The sequence below is a fragment of the Procambarus clarkii genome, chromosome 27 (assembly GCF_040958095.1).
Source record: "Procambarus clarkii isolate CNS0578487 chromosome 27, FALCON_Pclarkii_2.0, whole genome shotgun sequence".
Classification (NCBI taxonomy): domain Eukaryota; kingdom Metazoa; phylum Arthropoda; class Malacostraca; order Decapoda; family Cambaridae; genus Procambarus; species Procambarus clarkii.
This window is the reverse complement of record NC_091176.1, coordinates 38205057-38231110: the sequence shown is the minus strand read 5'-3', so window position 1 is coordinate 38231110 and position 26054 is coordinate 38205057. Positions and strand designations below refer to the sequence as shown.

The window sequence follows — 26054 nt, the reverse complement described above, 5'->3', positions numbered from 1 at the left end:
TTTCTTTATGAATATTGAATTCCATGACTTAGGCCCAGGAGCTGAGTGCATAGGCATATTGTCAATTTCTCTTTCAAAGTTTTCCGAGTTTGTGGTAATATCCGTCCCTTTATGTGCCTCTAGGCGGCCTCTTTATTTACCTCTAGGCGGCCTCTTTATGTGCCCCTAGGCGGCCCCTTTATTTACCTCTAGGCAGCCTCTTTATGCACCTCTAGGCGGCCCCTTTATGTGCCTCTAGGCGACCCCTTTATTTACCTCTAGGCAGCCTCTTTATGCACCTCTAGGCGGCCCCTTTATGTGCCTCTAGGCGGCCCCTTTATGTGCCTCTAGGCGGCCCCTTTATTTACCTCTAGGCAGCCTCTTTATTTACCTCTAGGCGGCCCCTTTATGCACCTCTAGGCTGCCCCTTTATGCACCTCTAGGCGGCCCCTTTATGTGCCTCTAGGCGGCCCCTTTATTTACCTCTAGGCAGCCTCTTTATGCACCTCTAGGCGGCCCCTTTATGTGCCTCTAGGCGGCCCCTTTATGTGCCTCTAGGCGGCCCCTTTATGTGCCTCTAGGCGGCCCCTTTATGCACCTCTAGGCGGTCCCTTTATGCACCTCTTGGCGGCCCCTTTATGTGCCTCTAGGCGGCCCTTTATGTGCTTTTAGGCGGCCCCTTTGTGCACCTTAAGGGGGGCCTTTTTATGTGCATTTAGGCGGCCTCTTTATGGGCCTCTAGGCGGCCTTTTTATGGGCCTCAAAGCGGCCATTTTAAGGGTTTCTAGGCAGCCATTTTATGTTCCTCAAGGGTGCCCTTTTTTAGTCCTCTAGGCGGCCATTTTACGGGCTACTAGGCGGCCATTTTAGGGGCCTTTAGGCGGCCCCTATATGGGCCTCTAGGCGGCCATTTTAGGGTCCTCTAGCTGGCCATTTTAGGGGCGTCTAGGCTGCCCATTTATTGGCTTCTAGGTTGCCATTTTATGTCCCTCTAGGCGGCCATTTTATATGCCTCTAGGCGGCCATTTTATATGATGAGCCTCTACGCGGCCCTCCATCGTTGCTCCTATAAGAGACTCTCAGGGGACGGAAGTTTACTTGTAGTAAACTCCATGTAAGTTGTTAACATTATACTGTGAATATTGTCCACAAGAGAGCGGAGGGGGAGAGGGCGATCTACACAGAAGCTCAGATGGGAACCCTTGCAAGAAAATAAATAAATAATTCGAAGCCTAATTAATATGATATAGCAAAGTTCGTGGTAGGGGGGTAGCTTTGGTACTCTTTAAAGTTGTACTCCCTACATATATGCCAGTCCCTGTTGGGCACATACCCAGCAGGAATTACTGTTAGAAATTAGGTGAGGCTAGCTCCCTGAGTAGGGTCTTCTAGCTCGCATAGACAGAGAAGCAGACATTATTTTTATTGATACAGATTTATCATTTCTTGTTCTATTTTGTGTTGATGCAGTTAACAACTTATTATTACTACCTTCGATATAACTTTTCATCCTTTTGACAACATCAATAATATCAACTATACTTTCCGAAGAATGTGTAAACATAGCTTCCTTAATCTCTCTTAATAAGGGAGATTTCTAATTCCTGAGATCAACTCTGTCATTCTTCTCTTTATGGGTTCAAGTTAAATTATGTCCAGTATATTGTATGTTGACCAAACTGAACTGCATAATCTAAATAGGTCCTTACAAGAGCAAGATAAAGGCAGAGAATAACATTACTAAATGCTACACCGTATATTTCTGTGTGAGAAAATGAGCACCATTACTCTACCTAAACCAGAAGCCAACACCACAATGATCACAGGAGTTATGTCAAAATATTGACAAGTTTTAAGTTATAAAATATAACAAAATGCAGGAGGCAGACTTTGGAATTTTATTTGTTTTAGTGATCTCAAAAATTTATTTCTTACCCAATGTTTAACACTAACATCTTGTTTTAATAACGTTAAATTGTTCTTCCAGATGACAGAAATCTGAAGAGTATAAAGACTGAAGAAAATAATTAGTTAAAGAACAAATTGAAAATAACAAATAAAGCTGGAACCGAATATTGCATTAACATGTGAACACATTTTGTAAAATTTGGTTTATTTGGAAATCACTTATATTTTTGGTCAATTAAGTGACTGTATTATGGTTAATGCAGTCGGATCATCACCGATTAGATCCGAGTTTGATTCCCTGGCAGTGTGAGATGCTCAGCCTCCTGATACCTCTGTTCACCTAGCAGTAAATATTAACCTGGAAATTAGTCAACTGTTGAGGGATGCATCCTGAGGAAGGTCTGTCGTTGGCTTAGGAAGGCCTACACAAGCCTAACAAGCTGCCCGTCTCCGACAGTGAGAAACAATGTTATGTTTTTAAACATAATATAATAACAAAACCAGCGTGGGACATTTACTGCTCCTGAGAAACTTGACAACAGTTGTGTGAGGTGAGAATCATACGGCCCAATATGGCGGCCTCCAGTCCTGTTATCCAACCGGAAGATGTGAACAGACTGCGGTATGGACTGGCTGTGACTAAGGCAGGACGAGACGCGCTAGCAAGTGTGTTTGTGGTCGTACCGGGGCACCTTCCCAGTAGTGACTTACCTCACTCAGGACTTGGGGTACACCAATGCTCAGTACAGGCGTGTCTTCGATGCTCAACAGAGGGATAAACTCGAAGCTTCCTCTGACGCGGCAACTTTTGACATCACCCTGTTGTATAAACTCCTGCAACGTGTGTGTGGTCTGGCTGAGATGAATGACCCCACGTGGACCACTCCAGGGCCTCAGGGACCATCACTTGAACACCTCATTTACAAGCTGAAGAAACACCGAAACACGTTGGCCCATGATAATGTGGAAATGTCAGTGCAAGATCTTACGTCAACACTGACGGAGCTCAGTGGCTTATTGGCTAAGATGCTGGCTGAGGCCGGCGTCCGATGTGGGACAAACAGCCAGGATGTGGACCACGTGACCAGAGATGTCACCAAGTATATTGGTGGTCTGCTAGCGAAGGTCAGAGAGCCGCTGGATCCCTCAGATGTGGCGTACTTGCCTCAGCTCCGCCAGGAGATTAAGATGTTCAGAAGCCACATCCCAGAAGAGGTTAAGCAGATGAGCAAGCAGGAGCTAACTGACGGGTATAAACTGCTGTACCAGATTGTTCCCGCACCCTGGCTCCTCCTCAACATTAACTACAACCCAAGTCTTGCTTTTACACGACTACGACTCCTTGAAGATCCCGTCATAGGGGCAAGACCCTCCCACGCGGCCAAGGGTCAGGATATAAACTATGAAGACATCTTGAGCATGAGACGAGAGGACGGAAGAGTCCCTCAGTGTGTCCTCCTGACGGGGGAAGGTGGTATGGGCAAGACAACTTTACTCAAGCTCATCCTCGAGAAGTGGGTAAAGGACCCTGCTACCATATGTCACCTGGGCACTGTGGACCTCGTTTTCTATGTACAGTGCAGGGACACTGTTACGAATCTTACTAGGATTCTGCATTACTCTTGATTCTCATATTACTTTATTGTCTTGTTCTTTAATATAGCATCTAGTTGTATGATATAAGATTTGTATGTTATATATATATATATTATAGCATGCAGTAGTGTGCATGAGTTACATTATATTGTGTGAGGCTTTTGGTGTTAAATTCTCATGTAGTTTCTCCGTGTGGGCGGTTGACCATATTTGGATATGGCCAGTGTGGGAACATTGTTGTCAATTGAGTGTTTATAGTTTCACCTTAAATTATGCCCATATTTGGTTTCTGTATTATTATATAGAATGTTGTACCAGTGTTTACTATTCTTTAGTTTAACAATGTTTTGAATATTAGTGCTGCGTTTTATTATTAGATTTTCCACAATGTTTTGTGTGGACGGTTAGTTGATTTTTTTGGTAGACGCTTGGCCTGCGGTCCAAGGCGTGGGCAGAAGCGTGGCAGCTGAAGTCGAGTGAAGATGTGTTTTAAGTTAAGTCCTTGGTCACTGTTATTTTAGCCCATATAAATGTTAATTATTTGGTTAGATCATATTGTATATATCTCTCTAATTAATCCATGTCTTAGTGATAGTGCTCATGTCTCAATAAGGAGGTTATTCTATGATTTGCATGCTGAAGAATATTTCTGGTTGTTATTATTGATACCTTTAAGTGTTTTTTTATGATTGTCCCCCTTAGCATAAATATATTGTTCTCCATTTTTATGCAGTGATTTATATTTACCCCTAGACAGTTGTTGGCAAGGCCGATTTATTATTTTCTTTATTGCACTGCGGGGAGAAGAACCTTATTTAGTCTCAAGGGTGGTAACAGACACACATCTTAATACCTTCGATGGTCTCCTCCGCCAGTTGCTGCCTCAAACACTTAGTGATTCTGGTGCCGACTTCCAGCTGTTTAAGGAGATAATCTTGAGCTTAAATATATTAGTCCTGATTGACGGCTACGACGAGGTCAACGACCATTCAGGAAGGCTGGTGAAGGAGCTGTTGCACCTGCCTGGCAAGGATGTGAGGTTGGTGATAACCACACGGCCGGGGTGGGACCAACAACTGTCACAGCTCGTCCCACACACCAGACCTCGCTGCAACATCCTCGTCTTGGGCATCACTCCAGAACGTCGCGTGGAGTTCGCCGAGAGAACCATCAAGGTGCTGGTGGAGGAAGAGTGCCAACGGAGTGTCATCACAGGGAGGTTTACCCAGCGGCTGGAGCAGATGAGTCAGTTCCTGGGTGAGTACCTCAACACTCCACTCACCTTGACCTTGTTGGCGCTGCTGTGTGTCGAGGCTCCAGAAGAATTTAACAACCTCACCACAAACACTCAAGTCTACGAGAAGATTCATGACTTCATAACCAGTAAACTGGTGTCCAGACTCACAGACAAACATGTGGTGGACCCTAAAGGAAAATGTGACCAGTTTCTGTTGTTCTTAGAAGAGATTAGTTTAAGAGGGATCCAGAGGCAGGAGTACGACCTTTGGCCGGAGACGGAAGCGGAGATTAGGGAGAAGTGTGACACTCTGGGACTGCCGCAGGAGGAGGTCTTGTCCAACTATTTCACAAGAACCAGCTACCGTCGGGGCCTCAGTGTGGTGTGGGTGTTTGGCTATTTTCACGCCAGGTACCAGGAGTATTGTGCCAGCAGGAGGCTGGTCGCTCTCTTGTTGAGGGCTGAGCAAGACCGAGGTGATCCAGCATCACACCGTGTGTCAGGGGAAAGCTCTATAATCTTTGACCTCTTGGTGGATGTTGTACGTAAGGAAAAGGGTTCCTTGGGAGAACACCTGAGAGGGTCAAAGTTTGATATTAGCGACGTACAACAAGAGTTTAGGGAGCGCCCCAGATGGCAGAACATTTTGGTTAGCACTACCGGGGTGCTGTGTGCCCGGGGAGTAGAGCACAAGTTCATTACTCACATAATTGACCTGTGCAAGATGGTTACAAAATCGACTGACGAGCTGTTGAAGCATGTAGCAGAGTCCCGCGGGAGTGAGCACGTCATCCAAGCCGTGTGTGAGAAGCTGCGTACAGAACAAGTGTGGACAATAGAGAGTGTTGACTCGTTGGTTGTCCTGCCGCTTGTTCTTAAGAAGGTGACACCTAAGAACATTTACCTAAACATAAACGATACATCCCAACTAAAGCATTGTCTGTCTACACTGTCAGTGCTGGCAAAAATGAAGGTAACCATATCCTTAGATCTTCACTTTAGATTAGACAGCAAAGAGAGATGTGTTATATTAAAACAATGTTTGGAGAGGCTGACAGCCCCCGACAGTAAGTGTACCTTAGGGGGCCATGGTACCAGGATATAAAAAATTGTTGTAGGGTATTCATAATTTATTATCCTGATACATGTGAAAGGTGCTGCACCTAGGCCAAGTTTCAGCATCTCAGCCTAAATTGAGACGGATAAAAAAAATAAAAAAAAAAAAGAAGAATTTTTCAACCATGTTCAATTGATTTCACAGCCCACAATTGTGAACCAAAATCATTTATACGACACTCAGCTATGATCTTACTATATAATAAAGATTTGCATGTCACATCATTATCCCAGATGTATTTAGTGCAATAATACAGATTTATAAAAGTTTCCCAAAAACGTATGCAACAAAATGAAGTGTATCATTATTTATAAAATCAATAAATCTACGTAGATAAGAATAATGACATGCGTTTATAGAGGCGTAAACTCTACATATAATGTGCAAGTTTCATGTAAATTGAATAATAAATAAAGGCTGTGAAACGAGATCTAGTTGTAAAAGTTGGAGTTGCGTAGCGCGCGCGACAAGTTACTGTACTCGCGGTCATGCGTGATTTACGCATTGCGGCCAACTAGTACCTTCTATGGAGAGCTCGCATGCATCTAGCTTTCAATGCTTGTCTCTTGTTCGTTTGGTAAGTCATATTGCAGTACAAATAACAATAATAGCATGAGTTCTGGGAGATAGTGTGAGAGCGCGTCAGCGATACAACCACACCCCACGAGAGACACAGAGTCACTGATGGGGGAGCCACATAGGACCCTCTCTGCCACACGATACTGTTGCCATTTAGTGAGTTTATATTCATTTTATGCATAACATGTTATTTTCAACGCTATTACGAAAAATAAGACTTCTACAACGTAAGATACAATACCCCGCGGCGCACTCACGGCGCGAGGACCAGATTCACGAAAGTTGCAGCGGGAAATTTGACTCTAATTACGTTAATTTTCAAGATATCATTAAACGGTTTGGACCACAGTGTTGCCAGAACGTTGTAGTATTTTTCGTAATTTTTCGTAAATATTCCATTTTTCATCGGATTTTCGGTTACCATGGCCCCTTAGAGGAGTTTGTTGGTGTCTTGTCTGAGGCAGACATACCCCTCCTGCCGCCCACCCTCGAGAGCCTCGACCTGTACCTCACACTACAGCAACTGCCCGTCCTCATCCGTCACCTGTCTCACCTTCCTCACCTGCAGTATCTTGGTAAATATTCATATTTTCCACCATAATTTTAGGGTTATTTATTAATACCAAAATTACGCAAAGGGCTTCATTCGTCATGTTTAATATAGTAATTCAGATTTACATTGTTTACATATATGTTTACAATCTTATCGACGAAAGACTCCTTATATTGTTTACAAACATAATCACCTTAAGGGAGACAAACACCTTATATTGTTTACAAATATATTCATCTTATGGACGACAAACACCTGATATTGTTTACAAATATAGTTACCTTAGGGCGAGAAGCTCCCAACATTGTTTACAAATATAGTCACCTTAAGGGAGACAAACACCTTATATTATTTACAAATATATTCATCTTACGGACGACAAACACCTAATATTGTTTACAAATATAGTAACCTTAAGAGCGACAGACACCTTATATTGTTTACAAATATAGTCACCTTATGGGTGACAAACACCTGATATTATTTACAAATATAGTCACCTTAAGGGTGACAAACACCTTATATTGTTTACAATTATAGTCACCTTAAGGATGACAAACCTTCTACTTTGATTACAAATATAGACTTATTAAGGGCGACTACTCCATGAATAATAAATTTTCGAAACATTCCGCTGCTGTATATATTCTTGTGCATAAATAATTTCATGAAGTATTTAGCGGCGCCATACTTTTGGTTCAGATGACTTACCACTTTGACTTTGACTCGTGGTACAGATCTCCTTTCACTGTGACCTAATTCCTGTTTAAGATGACCTTTCACTGTGACCTAATTCCTGTTCAGGATGACCTTTCACTGTGACCTAATTCCTGTTCAAGATGGCCTTTCACTGTGACCTAATTCCTGTTCAAGATGACCTTTCACTGTGACCTAATTCCTGTTCAGGATGACCTTTCATTGTGACCTAATTCCTGTTCAAGATGACCTTTCACTGTGACCTAATTCCTGTCTAGGATGACCTTTCACTGTGACCTAATTCCTGTTCAGGATGACCTTTTACTGTGACCTAATTCCTGTTCAGGATGACCTTTTACTGTGACCTATTTCCTGTTCAAGATGACCTTTCACACTGACCTAATTCCTGTTCAAGATGACCTTTCTCTGTGACCTAATTCCTGTTCAAGATGACCTTTCACTGTGAACTAATTCCTGTTCAGGATGACCTTTCACTGTGACCTAATTCCTGTTCAAGATGACCTTTTACTGTGACCTAATTCCTGTTCAAGATGACCTTTCACTGTGACCTAATTCCTGTTCAAGATGACCTTTCACTGTGACCTAATTCCTGTTCAAGATGACCTTTTACTGTGACCTAATTCCTGTCCAAGATGACCTTTCACTGTGACCTTGATCCCTTGGTTAATTAACTTTGATCCTTAATTCAGGTGACCCATCTATCCCTGTGACCTTGATTCTTGGTCCAGATGACCTTTCACTGTGACCTTGACTTAGTTTATATGACCTTCTAATGCGACCTTGACCATTGATAAAGATGACCATGACCATTGACACAGATGACCTTGACTGTGACCTTGACCATGACACAGATGACCTTGACCATTGACACAGATGACCTTGACCATTGATACAGATGACCATGACGGTGACCTTGACCATGATACAGATGACCTTGACTGTGACCTTGACCATGACACAGATAACCTTGACCATTGACACAGATGACCTTGACCATTGATGCAGATGACCTTGACCATTGTTACAGATGACCTTGACCATTGATACAGATGACCTTGACTGTGACCTTGACCATGATACAGATGACCTTGATTGTGACCTTGACCATGATACAGATGACCTTGACTGTGACCTTGACCATGATACAGATGACCTTGACCATTGATACAGATGACCTTGACCGTGGCTTTTAAAAGCTATTAATACATAGTTTAGATGCTATTAATAGTGTCCAAAATACGGACTTGTCATCAAGTAATAAACCCAGCAGTAAGGTGAGTGGATGGCTCAGTATGTCTTCTTGTTATATCTTAGAACATACCAGTAACGACAGTGACTGTATCTCAGTGTATGTCTTCAGACATTGACCTGGACGCCACGGGCTACGTGGACCCGGACACCCTGGACGCCATGAGCTACGGGGACCCGGACACCCTGGACGCCACGGGCTACGTGGACCCGGACACCCTGGACGCCATGAGCTACGGGGACCCGGACACCCTGGACGCCACGGGCTACGTGGACCCGGACACCCTGGACGCCATGAGCTACGGGGACCCGGACACCCTGGACGCCATGAGCTACGGGGACCCGGACACGCTGGACGCCATGAGCTACGGGGACCCGGACACCCTGGACGCCACGGGCTACGTGGACCCGGACACCCTGGACGCCATGAGCTACGGGGACCCGGACACCCTGGACGCCATGAGCTACGGGGACCCGGACACCCTGGACGCCATGAGCTACGGGGACCCGGACACCCTGGACGCCACGGGCTAAGTGGACCCGGACACCCTGGACGCCACGGGCTACGTGGACCCGGACACCCTGGACGCCACGGGCTACGTAGACCCGGACACCCTGGACGCCACGGGCTACGTGGACCCGGACACCCTGGACGCCACGGGCTACGTGGACCCGGACACCCTGGACGCCACGGTCTACGTGGACCAGGACACCCTGGACGCCACGGTCTACGTGGACCCGGACACCCTGGGCAGTCTGCCGTACCAGGGATGGGCGCTCACCCTGACCATCTACTGGGACCTCACTGATGACGACCCCGCCATAGACTGGTGCTGCCACCTGGCGGCTCAGCTGTGTCCTCCCTCAAGAGGACGGTATAGTCGCCTGGACTTCCCTTACACGTCACTCACCTGTACGTATTGACTACATTTTAACACGTGAATATCTGTAACTCAGTTGTTTAATTCACAGTGCTTCCAGTGGTTTCAAAAATATTTTTACATTAAAAGTCATGAATTAGAGAACTTATAAGGCTTCTTGAGTAACTTTGAGCACCGTTTAGCGACCAAGAATATTCATTAAGCAAGCTTCACTGCTTATAAGATAACACTGATCAATATTTAGCCCAACATTGTCTTGCTTAATACAAGCTAGATTTACTTGATATAAGTTTTCTTTGGCATGAGTGTGTGACATAGACAGGTGTGGGTGGGGAGAGTAGCCAGGTGTGGGCTTTAGTGTTCCCTCTCATGTGCAGGTGTGGGTGGGGAGAGTAGCCAGGTGTGGGCTTCCGTGTTCCTTCCCATCTGCAGGTGTGGGTGAGGAGAGTAGCCAGGTGTGGTCTTCCGTGTTCCTTCCCATCTGCAGGTGTGGGTGGGGAGAGTACCCAGGTGTGGGAATCCGTGTTCCCTCTTATCTACAGGTGTGGGTCGGGAGAGTAGCCAGGTGTGACAACGTTTGTTTTCATGTATTAGCTACGTTATTGTGTGGTTGTAAATAAGTTGCCACAACTTACTGCACAACTTTGGCTAAACAATTTTGAGGCCGTGTCGCAACCTTAAATGTTGCATAAAAATCGTTTTCCTGATTGATGGCATATATATAAAAAATGTAGAAATATATTAAAAATATATTTTTACCTATACTAGAAATAAAACTGAAGCATAATAAAAGGTAGGTTAAAAATATTTTATTCATTACTTTCACTTAATGGAGAATCCATGGTAGTGGTGGTGGAATTGTTGCTGGGTTGTGGTTGGTGGCAGTGGTGGTAGGTTGTGATTGGTGGCAGTGGTGGGTGATGTTTATTGTTGGTGGTAGTGGTTGGTTCTAGTGGTGGGTAATAGTTGTGGTTGGTGGTGGTGGTCGTTGATTGCTGTGGTTGGTAATTGTGGTGGCAGATGGTTGTGATTAGTAGTAGTGGTGGTTAATGTTAATGGTGGTTGAGGTTGTGGTGGTTTATGGTATTGGTGGTTGATGTCTGTGATGGTTGATGGCTAAGGTGGTTGATGGTTGTGGTAGTTAATGGTTGTGGTGGTTGATGATAGTGTTTGTTGATGGGTGTGGTGGTTGATGGTAGTGTTTGTTGATGGTTGTGGTAGTTTTTGTTGATGGTTGTGGTGGTTGATGGTAGTGTTTGTTGATGGTTGTGGTGGTTGATGGTAGTGGTGGTTGATGGTTGTGGTGGTTGATGGTAGTGTTTGTTGATAGTTGTGGTGGTTGATTGTTGTGGTGGTTGATGGTTGCGGTGGATGATTGTTGTGGTGGTTGATTGTTGTGGTGGATGATTGTTGTGGTGGTTGATTATTGTGGTGGTTGTGGTGGTTAATTGTTGTGGTGGTTGATGGTTGTGGGGGTTGATTGTTGTGGTGGTTGATGGTTGTGGTGGTTGATTGTTGTGGTGGTTGATGGGTGTGGTTGGGGGGTTAATTGCAGTGGTGTTTGTTGTGGTTCGTGATAGTAGTGGTTAATTGTTGTACTTTAAGTAGTGGCGATTGTTGGTTATAGTTCACGTGGGAGGCGGTTTATTAATTGTGGTGTTTGGTGGTAGTGGTAGTTCATTGTTGGTGGTAGGGGTGGTTGATTGTTGAGGTTGTTGGTGGTGGTTTATGGTTGTTGGTGGTTGATAGTTGTGGTTAATGATAGTGGTTGTTGATAGTAGTCGTTGAGGGCAGTGGTAGATGGTGGTTGTGGTCGTTTGTCGTTGACTGTACTGGTAGTTGTTGAGGTTGGTGATATTGGTGGTTGATTGTTGTTGGTGGTAGGGGTGGTTGATTGTTGTGGTTGGTGTTGGTTTATGGTTGTTGTTGATAGTAGTGGTGGTTGATTGTTGTGGTTGTTGATGATTGAGGTGGTTGATGATTGTTAAGGTTGATGGTTATTGATGGTTATGGTTATTGATAGTAGTTGAAATTGAAATTGAAATAAGTTTATTGAGGTAAAATACACACAAAGGGATGAGGTAGCTCAAGCTATTCTCACCCCGTTCAGTACAACGTGTTCATACATATATAGACACACATCACAAACAATAAACATATTACCGAACATTCTGAGAGATAAACATATACATTTCCTCCTTTACACAAGTAGTATGGTATCAGACGTACACACAAATACTTTTATGACTTAGGTATACTGTATAGACAATTTGCAAGAGACATGCAGACAATTCAACAAAAGATAACAGTCTTGGTGCAAAATTCTTATATCTCTCCAGAATATTATCAACCTTTCCGTTGTGACACATCCAGGCTATTTGTTCAGGAACAGTCCTTATCTCAGTGTTTCTATATACATTAATCAACGGACAATCAAGAACATAATGGGCAAGGGTGTGAGACCTTAACATACCACATAGTTGACACTTCGTGTCATTATCATGAACACCTATCCCATATTCCCAGTAATATTTGTACCCAAGCCTGAGCCGCATGTGTACAGTCACTCCAAGGATTTCTCCTTTTACCATAAGTGAAATGGGTGTTTTGACTCACATACGTGTAGTGTTGCTTGGTTTGGCTTCCCTCATACATTATACCTCTCCTCGCCACTTCTGCCTGTGCCTGAATATTTCTGATTTTGCTTCTTATTTGTCTCATTGTGAATTCACATTCGATGTCAACTTGTGGTTTTAATGTGGCACGTTTGGCCAAGTCATCCGCCACCTCGTTGAGCACTATTCCAACATGAGATGGAATCCCCATGAATTTCACATTGTGACCTTTCAGCTGTATCTCAGTTATTCTTTTCTTACAATCCTCAACTATGGACATGAAGACTGGGTTTCGACTGTTTAAGGACTCAAGTGCTCCTCGGCTATCGACAAATACAAAATCATCTTTGTCGTCATGACGTACTTCCTCCAAACACGCCAGAATGGCCTGCAGTTGAGCACTGATAGTAATGGTGGTTGGTTGTTGTAGTTAGAGGAGGAGGTCGAGGAGGAAGGAGGAGGAGTAAGGAGGAGGTAGGAGGAGGTCGAGGAGGAAGGAGGAGGAGTAAGGAGGAGAAAGAGGAGGTAGGAGGAGGTCGAGGAGGAAGGAGAAGGTCGAGGAGGAAGGAGGAGGTCGAGGAGGAAGGAGAAGGTCGAGGAGGAAGGAGAAGGTCGAGGGGGAAGGAGAAGGTCGAGGAGGAAGGAGAAGGTCGAGGACGAAGGAGAAGGTCGAGGAGGAAGGAGAAGGTCGAGGAGGAAGGAGAAGGTCGAGGAGGAAGAAGAAGGTCAAGGAAGAAAGAGGAGAAGGTTGAGGAGGAAGGAGAAGGTCAAGGAAGAAAGAGGAGAAGGTCGAGGGGGAAGGAGAAGGTCGAGGAGGAAGGAGAAGGTCGAGGACGAAGGAGAAGGTCGAGGAGGAAGGAGAAGGTCGAGGAGGAAGGAGAAGGTCGAGGAGGAAGGAGAAGGTCAAGGAAGAAAGAGGAGAAGGTTGAGGAGGAAGGAGAAGGTCAAGGAAGAAAGAGGAGAAGGTCAAGGGGGAAGGAGAAGGTCGAGGAGGAAGGAGAAGGTCGAGGAGGAAGGAGAAGGTCAAGGAGGAAGGAGAAGGTCGAGGAGGAAGGAGAAGGTCGAGGAGGAAGGAGAAGGTCAAGGAAGAAAGAGGAGAAGGTTGAGGAGGAAGGAGAAGGTCAAGGAAGAAAGAGGAGAAGGTCGAGGGGGAAGGAGAAGGTCGAGGAGGAAGGAGAAGGTCGAGGAGGAAGGAGAAGGTCAAGGAGGAAGGAGAAGGTCGAGGAGGAAGGAGAAGGTCGAGGAGGAAGGAGAAGGTCAAGGGAGGAGAAGGTCGAGGAGGAAGAATGAGAAGGTCGAGGAGGAAGAATGAGAAGATCGAGGAGGAGAAGGTGTTGGTGGTGGCTGTTGGTTGTTGTTAGTGGATATTGATGGTTGAAGAACATAGAAGGATTAGGAAAAATAAGGAAGGCAGGAACGAGAAGGAAGTTTAAGGTAGGAGTAGGAAGATTACGGAAGGTGGAGTGGTGTGTGACAGTGGTGGAGAGTGGTGTGTGACAGTGGTGGAGAGTGGTGTGTGACAGTGGTGGGGAGTGGTGTGTGACAGTGGTGGAGAGTGGTGTGTGACAGTGGTGGAGAGTGGTGTGTGACAGTGGTGGAGAGTGGTGTGTGACAGTGGTGGGGAGTGGTGTGTGACAGTGGTGGAGAGTGGTGTGTGACAGTGGTGGAGAGTGGTGTGTGACAGTGGTGTGTGACAGTGGTGGAGAGTGGTGTGTGACAGTGGTGGAGAGTGGTGTGTGACAGTGGTGGAGAGTGGTGTGTGGCAGTGGTGGAGAGTGGTGTGTGACAGTGGTGGAGAGTGGTGTGTGACAGTGGTGTGTGACAGTGGTGGAGAGTGGTGTGTGACAGTGGTGGAGAGTGGTGTGTGACAGTGGTGGAGAGTGGTGTGTGGCAGTGGTGGAGAGTGGTGTGTGACAGTGGTGGAGAGTGGTGTGTGACAGTGGTGGAGAGTGGTGTGTGGCAGTGGTGGAGAGTGGTGTGTGACAGTGATGGAGAGTGGTGTGTGACAGTGGTGTGTGACAGTGGTGGAGAGTGGTGTGTGGCAGTGATGGAGAGTGGTGTGTGACAGTGGTGGAGAGTGGTGTGTGGCAGTGGTGGAGAGTGGTGTGTGACAGTGATGGAGAGTAGTGAAGGGAAGTGGTGGAGCGTGATGACACTACCCTCCTCCTCCTCTGCACCACTACCCTCCTCTTCCTCATCTTCTGCACTACTACCCTCCTCCTCTTCCTCCTCTGCACCAAACCCTCCTCCTCTGCATCATTACCCTCCTCTTCCTCTGCACCACTATCCTCCTCCTCCTCTGCAGCACTACCCTCATCCTCCTCTGCACAACTACCCTCCTCTTCAGCAACACTACCCTCCTCCTCCTCTGCACCACTACCCTCCTTCTCCTCCTCTGCACCACTACCCTCCCACTCCTCCTCTGCACCACTACCCTCCTCCTCGTCTGAACCACTACCCTTTTCCTCTTCACCACTACCCTCCTCCTCCTCCTCCTCTGTACCACTACCCTCATCCTCCTCTGCACCACTACCCTTTTCCTCCTCTGCACCACTACCCTCCTCCTTCTCTGCACCACTACCCTCCTCCTCCTCTGCACCACTACCCTCCTCCTCTACACCACTACCGTCCTTCTCTGCACCACTACCCTCCTCCTCTGCACCACTACCCTCCTCCTCCTCCTCCTCTGCAACACTACCCTCCTCCTCTGCACCACTACCCTCCTCCTCTGCACCACTACCCTCCTCCTCCTCTGCATCACTACCCTCCTCCTCTGCACCACTACCCTCCTCCTCCTCTGCACCACTACCCTCCTCCTCCTCCTCTGCAACACTACCCTCCTTCTCTGCACCACTACCCTTCTCCTCCTCTGCACCACTACCCTCCAACTCCTCTGCACCACTACCCTCCTCCTCCTCTGCATCACTACCCTCCTCCTCTGCACCACTACCCTCCTCCTCCTCTGCACCACTACGCTCCTCCTCCTCCTCTGCAACACTACCCTCCTCCTCTGCACCACTACCCTCCTCCTCAACTGCACCACTATTCTCTTCCTCCTCTACACCACTACCCTCCTCCTCCTCTGCACCACTACCCTCCTCCTCCTCTGCACCCCAACCCTCATCCTCTGCACCACTACCCTCCTCCTCGTCTGAACCACTACCCTTTTCCTCTTCACCACTACCCTCCTCCTCCTCTGCACCACTACCCTCTTCCTCTGCATCACTACCCTCCTCCTCCTCTGCACCACTACCCTCCTCCTCTGCATCACTACCCTCCTCCTCATCTGCACCACTACCCTCCTCCTTTGCACCACCACCCTCCTCCTCCTCTGCATCACTACCATCCTCTTCCTCTGCACCACTACCCTCCTCCTCTGCACCACTACCCTCCTCCTCCGCTGCACCACTACCCTCCTTCTCCTCCTCTGCACCACTACCCTCCCACTCCTCCTCTGCACCACTACCCTCCTCCTCGTCTGAACCACTACCCTTTTCCTCTTCACCACTACCCTCCTCCTCCTCCTCTGTACCACTACCCTCATCCTCCTCTGCACCACTACCCTTTTCCTCCTCTGCACCACTACCCTCCTCCTTCTCTGCACCACTACCCTCCTCCTCCTCTGCACCACTACCCTCCTCCTCTGCACCACTACCCTCCTCCTCCTCCTCCTCTGCAACACTACCCTCCTCATCTGCACCACTACCCTCCTCCTCCTCTGCACCACTACCCTCCTCCTCCTCTGCATCACTACCCTCCTCCTCTGCACCACTACCCTCCTCCTCCTCTGCACCACTACCCTCCTCCTCCTCCTCTGCAACACTACCCTCCTTCTCTGCACCACTACCCTTCTCCTCCTCTGCACCACTACCCTATAACTCCTCTGCACCACTACCCTCCTCCTCCTCTGCATACCCTCCTCCTCTGCACCACTACCCTCCTCCTCCTCTGCACCACTACGCTCCTCCTCTGCACCACTACCCTCCTCCTCATCTGCACCACTATTCTCTTCCTCCTCTACACCACTACCCTCCTCCTCCTCTGCACCACTACCCTCCTCCTCCTCTGCACCCCTACCCTCCTCCTCTGCACCACTACCCTCCTCCTCTGCACCACTACCCTCTTCCTCTGCATCACTACCCTCCTCCTCCTCTGCACCACTACCCTCCTCCTCTGCATCACTACCCTCCTCCTCATCTGCATCGCTACCCTCCTCCTTTGCACCACTACCCTCCTCCTCCTCTGCATCACTACCATCCTCCTCCTCTGCACCACTACCCTCTTCCTCTGCGCCACTACCCTCCTCCTCCTTCTCTGCACTACTACCCTCCTCCTCCTCCTCTGCACCACTACCCTCCTCCTCCTCCTCTGCACCACTACCCTCCTCTTCCTCCTCCTCTGCACCCCTACCCTCCTCCTCTGCACCACTTCCCTCCTCCTCCTTCTCTGCACTACTACCCACCTCCTCCTCCTCTGCACCACTACCCTCCTCCTCCTCCTCTGCACCACTACCCTCCTCCTCTGCACCACTACCCTCCTCCTCCTTCTCTGCACTACTACCCTCCTCCTCCTCTGCACCACTATCCTCCTCCTCTGCACCACTACCCTCCTCCTCCTCTGCACCACTACCCTCCCACTCCTCCTCTGCACCACTACCCTCCTCCTCGTCTGAACCACTACCCTTTTCCTCTTCACCACTACCCTCCTCCTCCTCCTCCTCTGTACCACTACCCTCATCCTCCTCTGCACCACTACCCTTTTCCTCCTCTGCACCACTACCCTCCTCCTTCTCTGCACCACTACCCTCCTCCTCCTCTGCACCACTACCCTCCTCCTCTACACCACTACCGTCCTTCTCTGCACCACTACCCTCCTCCTCTGCACCACTACCCTCCTCCTCCTCCTCCTCTGCAACACTACCCTCCTCCTCTGCACCACTACCCTCCTCCTCTGCACCACTACCCTCCTCCTCCTCTGCATCACTACCCTCCTCCTCTGCACCACTACCCTCCTCCTTCTCTGCACCACTACCCTCCTCCTCCTCCTCTGCAACACTACCCTCCTTCTCTGCACCACTACCCTTCTCCTCCTCTGCACCACTACCCTCCAACTCCTCTGCACCACTACCCTCCTCCTCCTCTGCATCACTACCCTCCTCCTCTGCACCACTACCCTCCTCCTCCTCTGCACCACTACGCTCCTCCTCCTCCTCTGCAACACTACCCTCCTCCTCTGCACCACTACCCTCCTCCTCAACTGCACCACTATTCTCTTCCTCCTCTACACCACTACCCTCCTCCTCCTCTGCACCACTACCCTCCTCCTCCTCCTCTGCACCACTACCCTCCTCCTCTGCACCACTACCCTCCTCCTCCTTCTCTGCACTACTACCCTCCTCCTCCTCTGCACCACTATCCTCCTCCTCTGCACCACTACCCTCCTCCTCCTCTGCACCACTACCCTCCCACTCCTCCTCTGCACCACTACCCTCCTCCTCGTCTGAACCACTACCCTTTTCCTCTTCACCACTACCCTCCTCCTCCTCCTCCTCTGTACCACTACCCTCATCCTCCTCTGCACCACTACCCTTTTCCTCCTCTGCACCACTACCCTCCTCCTTCTCTGCACCACTACCCTCCTCCTCCTCTGCACCACTACCCTCCTCCTCTACACCACTACCGTCCTTCTCTGCACCACTACCCTCCTCCTCTGCACCACTACCCTCCTCCTCCTCCTCCTCTGCAACACTACCCTCCTCCTCTGCACCACTACCCTCCTCCTCTGCACCACTACCCTCCTCCTCCTCTGCATCACTACCCTCCTCCTCTGCACCACTACCCTCCTCCTTCTCTGCACCACTACCCTCCTCCTCCTCCTCTGCAACACTACCCTCCTTCTCTGCACCACTACCCTTCTCCTCCTCTGCACCACTACCCTCCAACTCCTCTGCACCACTACCCTCCTCCTCCTCTGCATCACTACCCTCCTCCTCTGCACCACTACCCTCCTCCTCCTCTGCACCACTACGCTCCTCCTCCTCCTCTGCAACACTACCCTCCTCCTCTGCACCACTACCCTCCTCCTCAACTGCACCACTATTCTCTTCCTCCTCTACACCACTACCCTCCTCCTCCTCTGCACCACTACCCTCCTCCTCCTCTGCACCCCTACCCTCATCCTCTGCACCACTACCCTCCTCCTCGTCTGAACCACTACCCTTTTCCTCTTCACCACTACCCTCCTCCTCCTCTGCACCACTACCCTCTTCCTCTGCATCACTACCCTCCTCCTCCTCTGCACCACTACCCTCCTCCTCTGCATCACTACCCTCCTCCTCATCTGCACCACTACCCTCCTCCTTTGCAACACTACCCTCCTCCTCCTCCTCTGCATCACTACCATCCTCTTCCTCTGCACCACTACCCTCCTCCTCTGCACCACTACCCTCCTCCTCCGCTGCACCACTACCCTCCTTCTCCTCCTCTGCACCACTACCCTCCCACTCCTCCTCTGCACCACTACCCTCCTCCTCGTCTGAACCACTACCCTTTTCCTCTTCACCACTACCCTCCTCCTCCTCCTCTGTACCACTACCCTCATCCTCCTCTGCACCACTACCCTTTTCCTCCTCTGCACCACTACCCTCCTCCTTCTCTGCACCACTACCCTCCTCCTCCTCTGCACCACTACCCTCCTCCTCTGCACCACTACCCTCCTCCTCCTCCTCCTCTGCAACACTACCCTCCTCATCTGCACCACTACCCTCCTCCTCCTCTGCACCACTACCCTCCTCCTCCTCTGCATCACTACCCTCCTCCTCTGCACCACTACCCTCCTCCTCCTCTGCACCACTACCCTCCTCCTCCTCCTCTGCAACACTACCCTCCTTCTCTGCACCACTACCCTTCTCCTCCTCTGCACCACTACCCTCCAACTCCTCTGCACCACTACCCTCCTCCTCCTCTGCATACCCTCCTCCTCTGCACCACTACCCTCCTCCTCCTCTGCACCACTACGCTCCTCCTCTGCACCACTACCCTCCTCCTCATCTGCACCACTATTCTCTTCCTCCTCTACACCACTACCCTCCTCCTCCTCTGCACCACTACCCTCCTCCTCCTCTGCACCCCTACCCTCCTCCTCTGCACCACTACCCTCCTCCTCTGCACCACTACCCTCTTCCTCTGCATCACTACCCTCCTCCTCCTCTGCACCACTACCCTCCTCCTCTGCATCACTACCCTCCTCCTCATCTGCATCGCTACCCTCCTCCTTTGCACCACTACCCTCCTCCTCCTCTGCATCACTACCATCCTCCTCCTCTGCACCACTACCCTCTTCCTCTGCGCCACTACCCTCCTCCTCCTTCTCTGCACTACTACCCTCCTCCTCCTCCTCTGCACCACTACCCTCCTCCTCCTCCTCTGCACCACTACCCTCCTCCTCCTCCTCCTCTGCACCCCTACCCTCCTCCTCTGCACCACTTCCCTCCTCCTCCTTCTCTGCACTACTACCCACCTCCTCCTCCTCTGCACCACTACCCTCCTCCTCCTCCTCTGCACCACTACCCTCCTCCTCTGCACCACTACCCTCCTCCTCCTTCTCTGCACTACTACCCTCCTCCTCCTCTGCACCACTATCCTCCTCCTCTGCACCACTACCCTCCTCCTCCTCTGCACCACTACCCTCCTCCTCCTCCTCTGCACCACTACCCTCCTCCTCTGCACCACTACGCTCCTCCTCCTCTGCACCACTACCCTCCTCCTCTGCACCACTACGCTCCTCCTCCTCTGCACCACTACCCTCCTCCTCTGCACCACTACCCTCCTCCTCCTTCTCTGCACTACTACCCTCTTCCTCCTCTGCACCACTACCCTCCTCCTCTGTACCACTACCCTCTTCCTTTGCACCACTACCCTCCCTCCTCTGCACCACTACCCTCCTCCTCCTCTGCTCCACTACCCTCCTACTCCTCTGCACCACTACCCTCCTCCTCCTCTGCACCACTACCCTCCTCTTCCTCTGCACCACTACCCCTCCTCCTCCTGTGCACCGCTACCCTCCTCCTCCTCTGCACCACTACCCTCTTCCTCCTCTGCACCACTACCCTCCTCCTCCTCTGCATCACTACCCTCCTCCTTTGCACCACTACCCTCCTCCTTCCCTGCACCACTACCCCCCTCTTCTGCACCACTACCTTCCTCCTCCTCTGCTCCACTACCCTCCTCCTCCTCTGCTCCACTACCCTCCTCCTCCTCTGCACCACTACCCTCCTCTTCTGCACATCTACCTTCCTCCTCCTCCTGTGCAGCACTACCCTACTCCTCCTCCTCCTCTGCACCACTACCCTCCTCCTCCTCTGCACCACTACCCTCCTCCTCCTCTGCACCACTACCCTCCTCCTCCTCCTCTGCACCACTACCCTCCTCCTCCTCCTCTGCACCACTACCCTCCTCCTCCTCTGCAGCACTACCCTACTCCTCCTCCTCCTCTGCACCACTACCCTCCTCCTCCTCTGCACCACTACCCTCCTCCTCCTCCTCTGCATCACTACCCTCCTCCTCCTCTGCACCACTACCCTCCTCCTCTGCACCGCTACCCTCCTCCTCCTCCTCTGCACCACTACCCTCCTCCTCCTCCTCTGCACCACTACCCTCCTCCTCCTCTGCAGCACTACCCTACTCCTCCTCCTCCGCACCACTACCCTCCTCCTCCTCTGCACCACTACCCTCCTCCTCCTCTGCACCACTACCCTCCTCCTCCTCCTCTTTAAGAGATGGGTGTGAGGAGTTGCCAGGTGTGAGCTTCAGTGTTCCGTCTCATCTACAGGTGTGGGTGTGGAGAGTTGCCAGGTGTGAGCTGCAATATTCCCTCTCATCTACAGGTGTGTGTGTGGAGAGTTGCCAGGTGTGAGCTGCAATGTTCCCTCTCATCTACAGGTGTGGGTGTGGAGAGTTGCCAGGTGTGAGCTGCAATGTTCCCTCTCATCTACAGGTGTGGGTGGAGAGAGTTGCCAGGTGTGAGCTGCAATGTTCCCTCTCATCTACAGGTGTGGGTGGGGAGAGACTCCTGCGAGAACTTCACCGGAGGGGCGTCACTGGTGATGACCTTGAGATTGAGATCCAGTACAGTGAGGACCGTGAGGAGAACAAGAGGTACCTCCGAGAGCTCGGTGCGTCGCTTAACAATTTTAATAATGTTAAAATACGATAGATTGTTGAGATCTGCCTCACGAGACCAATAATGTACAAGGACACATCTACGAGGAGCTGGTTGTTGAGACCTGCCTCACGAGACCAATAATGTTCAAGGACACATCTACGAGGAGCTGGTTGTTGAGACCAGCCTCACGAGACCAATAATGTACAAGGACACATCTACGAGGAGCTGGTTGTTGAGACCTGCCTCACGAGACCAATAATGTTCAAGGACACATCTACGAGGAACTGGTTGTTGAGACCTGCCTCACGAGACCAATAATGTACAAGGATACATCTACGAGGAGCTGGTTGTTGAGACCTGCCTCACGAGACCAATAATGTTCAAGGACACATCTACGAGGAGCTGGTTGTTGAGACCAGCCTCACGAGACCAATAATGTTCAAGGACACATCTACGAGGAACTGGTTGTTGAGACCTGCCTCACGAGACCAATAATGTACAAGGACACATCTACGAGGAACTGGTTGTTGAGACCTGCCTCACGAGACCAATAATGTACAAGGACACATCTACGAGGAGCTGGTTGTTGAGACCTGCCTCACGAGACCAATAATGTACAAGGACACATCTACGAGGAGCTGGTTGTTGCTGAGAATTTTGGTATGCTGGAGGTATGAATGAGTTTTGGTATGCTGGAGGTATGAATGAGTTTTGGTATGCTGGAGGTATGAATGAGTTTTAGCATGCTGGAGGTATGAATGAGTTTTAGTATACTGGTGGTATGAATTAGTATTAGAATGTTAGTAGGATGAATGAGTTTTGGTATGCTGATGGTATGATTGAGTTTTTGTATGCATTGTATGAATGTATTTTAGTATGCTGGAGGTATAAATAAGCATTTGTATGCAGATTTTATTAATACGTTCAGAAATGCATATTGTATGAATAACTGATTTTGATATACTGATTTTATGAATAAGTTTTGGCATGTAATTTATATATTAGCATTTTCTACACTTTATATCGATATGATTTTCTTTACTATTGTTTATTGGATCAATATTATTAGTTTCAGCTGTTTATTTTTTAAGGGATTTTAGTTATTTTGACATTTTAGGAATTTTACGCATTGAGACTTTCTGTCTCACTTTTATTCTGTCTTAACCTTATTATCCTCAAGATCAAGCAGGAGCATATATACACCTGTGTTATTGTAGGTTGCTTAATGTACAACTTAATACAGTAAGTTGCCGACTGTAACTTACTATAATGCATTAAGCAGTTTATTGTATATGTACTTTAATATTATCAGTATCCGATTGTAAACTTGTTCTACTACAGTAGCTAGCCTTTTTAGGAACTTTCTTTATTACAGTAAGTAGCGTACTGTACAAGTACTTTAATATAGTATGCAGTATACTGTTCAAGTAGTTTAATACAGTAAGTGTCCTTCTGCTCACTTAAATGTACAATTTCTTTAGTAAAGAAACTACCAAGAATCTGCCTTTAAAGGAGAAATTGAGTATAACCTTGGATTGTCAATGAGAAGTCTGAGAGCAATAGTACACCAAGAACTTCAAGAAAATCTTGTAGATCTGAAGCAAAGTGAAATCGACACCAGTAATTCCATCTATCATCATACTATCATGCAAAAGGAGCCACACATCTATGGTTCATCCAATAAAATCAGCAGACTTCTAGATGTTACTACGGCTCGGTTTAGACTCGATTATAAGTATCTCTAGGAATTCTCATTATCTGCTGATGTAGACCTGACCAAATGTAAACTGTGTCAACAAAATTATTCGCACACCCTCCGTCACTATGTGATGGAGTGCGAAAAGATACGTGAATTCAGAGACAATTCTATAAAAATGTTCTAAAGATGAGTAAATGTTTCAGGAAAGAAAACATTGATTATGACTTTGGACTATCTAATGCAGTTATTAGAAACATACAAATTAAAGAAATTAATTCAGATTTAGAAGAACTAAGAAATGCTCAGAAAGCTGCAGTATTAAAAGTTATGACAAGTTCTGTAATAATAGGTATTTGTATGGTCAGCACAGTAATCGGACCAGGCAATGTGATGTAGTAATTGTGCGAATTCGCCTTGGCTATAGACACATCTGGCAGGTTAGTGAGGCTGAGCCACTACCAGAATATTCAGATTGTAAACTCTGTGATAAACCTTTAATGCATTCACTAGAACACTATATTGATGAATGTGAAACCGTAAAGGACTTTAGACCTCCTGGCCTCTTGTACCACCAACTGTGTAACTATTTTATTGACTCAGGTGTTCTGGACGACATCCTAACAATTTACCCAAAATTTGCTTGTCCATTTTAAAGAATGAAGAACAATTTCTATTTATACTCTAAGCTGCATCACTTATGAACCCATCCCTGCCCTTGTGTGGCAGTGCACAATAGAAAGTTGTTTTCACATATCCACACATTAAAACATTGATTGTAACCATGATATATATGTGCTTCAGCCTACAGTTTAGACCTATTGTCTTATGTATGACCCTCTGTCCTGCGTGACAGTGAATACTAGCATTAACCTCAATTTAATAAGACTATCAAAATCCTCAGATTAGGCAAAATTGTAATTAATTTTGTCAATAAAGATGCTAATAATAATAATAATTCAAAATGATCTGCTGCCAGAGATTTTGGCCAAATATCCCCAGTTTGCAAACTGTAGGTAGTAACTAAGAGTTATTGTAACCTATCCACCGCTGCCCACTGGATGGGGGGCGGTGTGCAGGACAAACATATCAATTGTGACAATAGCTCTCCACATATGTTAGTTGCTTAATTTAGAAACTGTACTTGTGATCGATCTCTAACCCATTGTTGATGTGACGACTTATACTAAATTTTGTAACTAGCTCATCAAGATTGTAACTTGCTTAGCTAAATGAATTGTGGGGTTCAGTCCCTGAGCCCATTATGTGCCTCTGTAACCCTTTCCACTACCGCCCACAAGATGGGTATGGGGTGCATAATAATTGAACTAAACTGTACACCTTATTTGATACTGTAAGTAGTACTGTACTACGCTTTTTATAGTTCAGTACTGCAAGTATTAAAGTAAATACATGCATTATCTGAAATAAAGTAACATATAAGTTTAAACAATATAAAAACTTTTATTTTCACTCATTCTCTGAGGCCTGTTGTTTGGAGGTATTAACTTGCTAGTGGTGTATGATATGACTTTTTCAACAGAAACAGAGTAAGACAAATCCGAGTGGTAAACGTTGCCAATGGTCCTCAGGACTCTGGCCTGAGACCTGTCTTGTTTACCGTATATATAAACCATGTTGATACAACACTCAAGTGCAACATTACCATAGTTTCCGATGATACAAAAATGTTGATAGAAATAAATTAAGAAAAACTTAAAATCGTTGCAAGATAACTTAGGCTTTTAAAATTTAACAAAAGATTTGCATATGATGATCAATACTGTCTATGCAAAGTTTAATATTACTTTGACTTTTCTTTAAGTGACAGGAGAGGAAAGTCTTATTTAAAAAAAAAAATAATTGAACATGACCTAACTAGTTACATCTGAGGGTATAAGACTCAGTGATTGTGACAACCTTTCCTGACATTTTCCTGTCATAGACACCGTCACTATACCTCACTGTCGAACTGTTGCTGCTGACAGTGAGAACAGTACCCAACCTTAAAACATTTAAACTGGGAAAAAGTCACCATTGCTGACCTGGAAAAACTTCGAGTGTCTGTTTAACAGAAAATTTTATAATATTCATATATCAATCATTGTTTAAATATTAATATGAAATTACGCAATTCACGTTAAAATTGGTGATAGTTGAATAGCTTTGTTAGTGTAACGCATGTCGGCCTGGTTGAGCGGTGCTATGGGCGCTTCGTAGGGCATGTGAAGTGATTGGGTTATGGGGGGTGTGAGGGGGAAGGGGGATACAAGTGCGGCTCAATATGGGAGAGCAGATGTCTGGCGTGTGTAGGAAGGGCTCGGGTTGGTTCCCCCAGCTGGAGGAAGATACGCCATTGGGGGTCTTTGATTGGATATACACACAGCGAGCAAGCTGCAGCCGGCTAGACAGCCTGTCATCCAGTTAGACAGCCAGTCAAGCCAGCCAGTTAGACAGCCAGCCAGCCAGTTAGACGGCCAGCCAGCCAGTTAGACAGAGACAGACACACAGAGAGAGAGAGAGAGAGAGAGAGAGAGAGAGAGAGAGAGAGAGAGAGAGAGAGAGAGAGAGAGAGAGAGAGAGAGAGAGAGAGAGAGAGAGAGAGAGAGAGAGACAGAGAGACAGAGACAGAGAGACAGACACACACACACACACACACCAGTTGGGGACGGTGGCTGAGCGGACAGCACACTGGACTTGTGATCCTGTGGTCCTGGGTTCGATCCCAGGCGCCAGCGAGAAACAATGGGCAGAGTTCTTTCACCC

General features: G+C 48.0%; 1 protein-coding gene across 2 annotated transcripts; it reads left to right on the top strand.

Annotated features, from left to right (window-relative positions):
* Positions 1-1491: 1491 nt before the first annotated feature.
* On the top strand, positions 1492-24749 carry LOC138369307 (uncharacterized). Of its 2 annotated transcripts, none has more exons than XM_069332539.1 (3): positions 1492-6991; positions 9047-9847; positions 21480-24749. In XM_069332539.1, the coding sequence occupies exons 1-2, from the start codon at positions 6592-6594 to the stop codon at positions 9466-9468; spliced, it is 822 nt and encodes a 273-aa protein (XP_069188640.1). In that variant the 5' UTR covers positions 1492-6591; the 3' UTR covers positions 9469-9847; positions 21480-24749. The 2 variants fall into 2 exon arrangements, with proteins under 2 accessions (XP_069188640.1, XP_069188639.1); XM_069332538.1 differs by having other exon boundaries at positions 1673-6991.
* Positions 24750-26054: the final 1305 nt, after the last annotated feature.